Here is a 6948-nt window from a genome sequence, read left to right on the forward strand (position 1 = left end):
TTTGAATTGAGATATTTTATAACGATAAATATGGTTTCAATTGAATTAATAAATAATTTCGTTAAAAAGTTCTTTCCTGCTTTTGGGTATAATAATGATTATTAAGATCATTAGAAAAATAATTATTTTTTGTATAGTTTGTATGTCATTTCTTAAAACTATGCAGATACATTCATTAATTTTACCATTTTTAGATGGTTAAATTGAGCTCGTAATTCCTAAACACACAAAGTCGCTTTCTTCGCCTGTGATCATTAAAAGAAACAAAAAAATCAAATTATCTTACATTTATTTACTTGAATGATGTGAAAAATTTGCAGAAACTTGCAAAAAACACCAGACTTTCAAAAAAACCTACAAATATGCTTATCAAAGTCATGAATTTTTGCCTGAAACCGCCAGACAAATACTATATAAATCCACAATATTTAAGTTATCCAAGATCATTTCACAAGGGAGATGTGGCAGCCTGTAGTTTATCAGCTCCATAAAAGGATCCAGTGTCCAACGTAGAAAATGTCTCCTCGGCAGCACATCGCACAAATTATTGGCGCAAGCTTCTCTGAATTCGCTGGAGAACCACCGATTATACTTTTGCGAGCGCGTCAAGTCGTAGCAGTCCTTATAAACGACTCGTTTCGCCGCCTCTTCGGGTTCTAAATAAAGCAGGTCGTAGACTGTCAGACCCCTACCTGTATTCATTTTCATTATTTTCTCTTCCCTTAATAAGTTTTTGTCTTCTTCGCATAAACGCGACAGTCCAACAACGCGCATTGAATCGCACATTGTGTACCATTTCATCATCGTCAGGACGTCGTCGCGGTCCAGTTCGTATCCTCTCTCTTCCAGATGCTGGGCGCAGAGCAGAACGCGACAAGCCAGCATCAACCGATTGCCGCCGTGGAATGGCGGGTCGTCTGATTGACTCACATTGGGAAAAACGAAGTTGGAAACATCGGCACCGTGATCCAAGAGAAAATCGACCGTAATCGGCAAGAGACGCTCCACGGCGTATTCCAGCGGCGTACGGCCCCACTTGTCCCGGGCGTTGACTTCCAACGGCTGATGTTTATCGTCGATGATCTTGAAGAAAGTCTCCACGAAGTCATTCTCGTCGTATCTCGTGCAAATGAGATGCAAAGGTGTCGATCCGTCCTCGTTGGCTAGATTCGGATTGGCACCTCGCCTCAGCAGCAGTTCGGCCTCCTTCTCTTTGATGCGTTCAAGAGCCAAGTGCAACGGCGTCTGGCCTGACTTGTCTCGAACGTCGACCTGCACCGTTTGGCGCTTTTCATCGCAGATCTTGAAGAATGTATCAACAAATTTAGGAATAGTACGTAGCCGTTTGAATTCTAGGTCAGATATCTCGCAAATAAGATGCAGAGGAGTCGATCCGGACTTGTTGGCCAAATTTGGATCAGCGCCATAGATCAACAGCAATTCGGCTACCTCCGTGTGTCTGCGAATCAGAGCCAAGTGTAGCGGTGAATTACCTGTCTTCGGCACGGGGCAATTTGGATCTTGGCCGAGATCGAGGAATTGCTGTATTGCTTCATAACATTCAAACTCGCATGCCACGTGGAAATGTGTATAACCGTACTCATCAGTGTAATTGGCGTCGAATCTGTCGTATATTTTGAAAAGATCACTGACCATGGCAAATCTGTAATATTCACAGCTTTTGTCCGCGTGGTGTAGTGCTGTGGTTCGATGTAGCAATGGTCTGCCGTCTTTATCAACTTCGGGCTCGTCCTTGTAGCCAGTCCTGATCACAAAATTGATTAGTGTCTCTCGATTGTCACTGTAGTCATATGTCGCAGACTTCACAAACTCCGCGAGAATCCAGTCAATTTCTTCTCCTCGAAAAAATTCTCGCAGATTTGGAAGTTGGTCCACCCTTTGGAAGTTGGTCAGTAGGTAAAATCGATAGAGTAAATTTCGTTGAGATTGGTAGATGTTCGAACCGACAATCCGGTTCATGAGATTTTGGCGCAGAGTTTGTACTCGTCTCAACCACTCCTGGTCGTTATCAGCCATCGTTATACACTCTCGCACACGAATATAAACGCTTATAATTCAGGATATTTTTTTCACCAAAATCACTTGCTGCGGTCGACGGGACCTTTCCTTTGCTCGCTCAGCGGCCTTGTGACGTGTACTGACGAGTTCACCATTCACACAATGATCAAACGTTCGTTTGACGACGAGCGACACTTTCGAACACTCAAACAGCGAGAACAATTGGCAAGAGCGAGAGCGATATTGTCACATTTCCGCGCAATGTAACGATTTACTGTAGCACAGATATTCGGCCGAAAATCAGAAAAACAGACTCAATTAGACTGTAATAAACCTCTGATTTTAGAAATATAAAATGTAGCAGTGAGAGATGAACATACACGTTGGCAGTCCTGTAAACTCAGTCCGATAGCAAAGAAACACTAGTCCGCGCCGTAAACTTACAAGGAGAGCTCTCCAAGTCCGGGTCACCGAATGCCCTGAAAATTTTTTTGTGATCTCCTATTACATGATGATGATCCCCCATACAGTTAGTTTGATGCAATGGGCGCTAAAACAATACTTTTACGCATGGTCAAGATTGGAATATTTTTAACGATAATAAATACCATATAATAGCCTATCATGGTCAGGCTTAAAACAGTCAATTCTAACTGACTGAACAGCATTGTTACTTTGTGTTTTTCAAGTTTTTAAACACTTATTCAAAAAATAAACACTGTAGCTCAATTGGTATACTATGCAAGTCTCAAAGAGCGAACCAATTTGAGCTAAAATTAAAGTACTTATAGTAAAGTACTTTAATTTCCAGCATTATTGATGAGGTAATCTGGCACTTAAAACATAATCAATGAAGTGTCAAAAATGGATGAAAAAGAAGGAACATTGAGTTTAATAATATAAAATTTTTATTTCAATCTTTTGCATCAATACTTATAGTAAAGTACTTTAATTTTGGCTCAAATTGGTTCGCTCTTTGAGACTTGCATAGTATACCAATTGAGCTACAGTGTTTATTTTTTGAATAAGTGTTTAAAAACTTGAAAAACACAAAGTAACAATGCTGTTCAGTCAGTTAGAATTGACTGTTTTAAGCCTGACCATGATAGGCTATTATATGGTATTTATTATCGTTAAAAATATTCCAATCTTGACCATGCGTAAAAGTATTGTTTTAGGGCCCATTGGATCAAACTAACTGTATGGGGGATCATCATCATGTAATAGGAGATCACAAAAAAATTTTCAGGGCATTCGGTGACCCGGACTTGGAGAGCTCTCCTTGTTAGTCTAAAGATTAGAGGTACGATTTCACTACGCTGTAATAAAAACCAACTTGAGTAAATACTTCAACTGAGACATTTAAGATGGGGGCCATGTGGCCAGTTGAACAAGTAAGTTTTTTATCACGATTAAAATTTCAAGTGGCCAACTGATGCTAATAATAGAAAAGGTACCTAAAAGTAAATGATCCAATCGCATACATTTTTAAAACACATCACTTCATCACTAACTCATCACAATTCATACGTTTTAGGTCAAAAGTCAAGTGTCCTCCTCCGATTTCTTGGTCAGTTTTCTATTTTCCACTTTTGAACAGTTTAAAAATTATAATAACAACGTGAAGCCAATAAATCGGTAGCTTAATTGTTATCAATCTAATTAAGAACGATTTCGACATAGCCAATCGACACACTGATCATATTTATAGAAAAATCAAATTAGTTTGAATGTTGTCTTTCCTGAAGAAACAATTCATAACACTAAAAGATAAATTTTACTCATTCGATTTCCGTAGCACTAAATAGAAAGATCCGACGTTTAATTTAAGTACCAAAATGGATATAAGTGAGAACAAAATCGAAGAAGTTGTTTCTCAAGGTAATTCAAGTGAAACCGATATTGTTGTTTCTCACGACAAAGAAGACATTTCTGACATTTGCCACGAGGTATTTACACAAGAATCAAGTATGATAACACACCGAGACACAATTCACGATAAACAAAAAAGTTTCGCTTGTGACAAGTGCAAGAAGAAATTTGAGTTCCGAAGTCATTTGAGTAGACACCAAATATCAGAACACAAAGGCCGCAATGATTTTTCATGTGACCAGTGCGAGAAGAAATTTTTGAAAAAATTAAGTTTATTCACTCACCAAAAATTAGTACATAAAAATCGCGAAAGTTTCACATGCAACAAATGCGAGAGGAAATTTGAAAATAAATCAACTTTACTCAAGCACAAAAAAATATTCCACGAAGTCTTCAAAGATTACTTATGCGAAAAGTGCGCCAAGAGATTTGCAAGCAAGCAGAGGTTACTCACACACGTAAAGAGAGTCCATAACGGTAGCAAAGATTTCGCATGCCACAAGTGTGGCGAGATATTTATAAAAAAATCGCATTTGCTCTCACACCAAAAGACCATGCACGAAGGTCGGAAAGATTTCGCATGCGATAAATACGAGAAAAAATTTGAAAATAAATCATCTTTACTCAAGCACAAAACAATATTCCACGAAGTTTCCAAAGATTACCTATGCGAAAGTTGCGCCAAGAGATTTGGAAATAGACAGAGTTTGCTCGTGCATATAAAGATGGTACACGACGATCACAAAGATTTCGCATGCGACAAGTGTGAAAAGAAATTCGGACGCAAATTGGATTTGATCAGACACCAAATGACAGTACATGAAGGTTGCAAAGATTTTGCATGTGACAGGTGCGAGAAGAAATTTACAGAAAAAAAGAGTTTGCTCGTACACATAAATACCATCCATGAAGGTAGAAAAGATTTCGCATGTGATAGGTGCGAAAAGAAATTTGGCTATCGAAGCAATTTGAGAAATCATCAAAAAATGGTACATGAAGGTCAGAAAGATAACGTATGCGAGAAATGCAAAAAGAAATTTGGACTAAAATCGGCCTTGTCTAAGCACCAACAGACAGTACACGATGGCCGTAAAGATTTCACATGCGACAAGTGCGAGAAAAAATTTGGAAGAAAAGCTGATGTAATCAGGCACCAAAATGTAGTACATGAAGGTCGCAGAGATCATGCATGCGACATCTGCGAGAAGAAATTTGGACTGAATTCACATTTGGTTTCACACAAAAAGACAGTCCATGAAGGTCGTAAAGATTTTGCATGCGACAAGTGCGAGAAGAAATTTGGACTCAAATTGTGTTTAACTTTGCACAAAAAGACAGTCCACGAAGGCCGCAGAGATTACGTATGTGATATGTGCGAGAAGAAATTTGCACAAAAATCGAAATTGTTACACCATCAAAAGACAATCCACGAAGGTTGGAAAGATTTTGCATGCGATACGTGCGAGAAGAAATTTGGAATAAAATCAAATTTGCTTTGTCACCAACGGGCAGTTCATGAAGGTCGCAAAGATTTCGCATGTGACAGGTGCGAGAAGAAATTTACAGAGAAAAAGGGTTTGCTCATGCACATAAATACCATCCATGAAGGTCGCAAAGATTTCGCATGCGACAAGTGCGAGAAGAAATTTGGACAAAAACCACATTTGCTTTTACACCGAAAGACAGTTCATGAAGGTCGCAGAGACTTTGCATGCGACAAGTGCGAAAAGAAATTTGGAATAAAATCCGATTTGAGCAGACACCAAAAAATAGTCCATGAAGGTTGCAGAGATCATGCATGTGACAAGTGCGAGATGAAATTTGCACAAAAATGTAATTTGCTCGTTCACCAAAAAACAGTCCACGAAGGTCGGAAAGATTACGCATGCAACAAGTGCGAGATGAGATATGGGGAACTTGGTAGTTTAAGAAAACATCAAAAAATAGTCCACGAAGGTCGCAAGGATTACGCATGCGACAAGTGCGAAAAGAAATTTGGGGTTCTAAGCCATTTGCACAACCATCAAAGGACGTTCCACGAAGGTCGCAGAGACTTTGCATGCGACAAGTGCGAGAAGAAATTTGGACTAAAATGTAATTTGCTCGTTCACCAAAAAACAGTCCATGAAGGTCGAAGAGATCACGCATGCGACATGTGCGAGATGAAATTTGGACAAAAAGTGGGTTTGATTGCGCACCAACTAAGAGTGCACGAAGGTCGTAAAAATTCTGCACGCGACAAAGGAGATTGATAATTCAAACTTGTTTGCTCCATCGCCGAAAAACAATAAATGATGGTTAAGATATATGAAACGCCTTTTTATCATATTCGTAAATAAGCGAAATTACATTTAATCTTACACCTGAGTAAACACAAAATTTTACGGATAATTTGTTTATACGAATATCTCGAACATAATGTAGTTGCAAGCTTATATTAGAATAGTTTAAAAAGACTAGTGCGCAGTTCATCAGAGATATAATGACAAGTGCTGATTTTTTTTCTTGACAATTGTAAATATCAAAAAACTTAATTATGTAGATATTCAAGTAAAAGTTTTTCTAAAATTTCAATAAAAATTTTAGCAATATGATTTTGCTGTATTTCATTAGTATTTCAATCATCTATCATTACAATTTCTTTACTGTCATAATGTTGTTTTACTTTTGGACCAGACGACTGCTAATTACTACTCACCGAGCCTTTTTTGACTATTTGATTGTCGAAAGCTCTTCATGCAGAGATTAGCGGAGATTTTTTTTATTTCAAAATGTGGCAAGCGTTTGATTGGCAAGTGCATTTTTGATAAACGTAAATTTGCATTGATCAAACACACACTAATAAACAATATTAATAAATTGACTTTTATGCTTTTTTTTAACGATGGATTTCATTGTTTATCAGCATCAAACGAGTTTCTTTTTTTCTTGGTTTAAATACGGATGAAATTGAGGAAATATGAATTTGGCTATAAACTTCATACGTTCTTTTGTCATTTTTAAATGACTTTATTTGGAAAGAATAACGTTACACAATTTATAAAATGTTTGAGTATG

At 37.9% G+C, this 6948-nt stretch overlaps 1 protein-coding gene across 1 annotated transcript; it reads right to left on the reverse strand.

The window, feature by feature from the left end:
• Window positions 1-2260, reverse strand: LOC111693923. The gene has a single exon (XM_023460119.1). The coding sequence runs from the start codon at window positions 2035-2037 to the stop codon at window positions 376-378; it is 1662 nt and encodes a 553-aa protein (XP_023315887.1). The 5' UTR covers window positions 2038-2260; the 3' UTR covers window positions 1-375.
• Window positions 2261-6948: the final 4688 nt, after the last annotated feature.

Source organism: Trichogramma pretiosum, unplaced genomic scaffold, assembly GCF_000599845.2.
Source record: "Trichogramma pretiosum strain Unisexual culture from Peru unplaced genomic scaffold, Tpre_2.0 scaffold89, whole genome shotgun sequence".
Taxonomy (NCBI): Eukaryota; Metazoa; Arthropoda; class Insecta; order Hymenoptera; family Trichogrammatidae; genus Trichogramma; species Trichogramma pretiosum.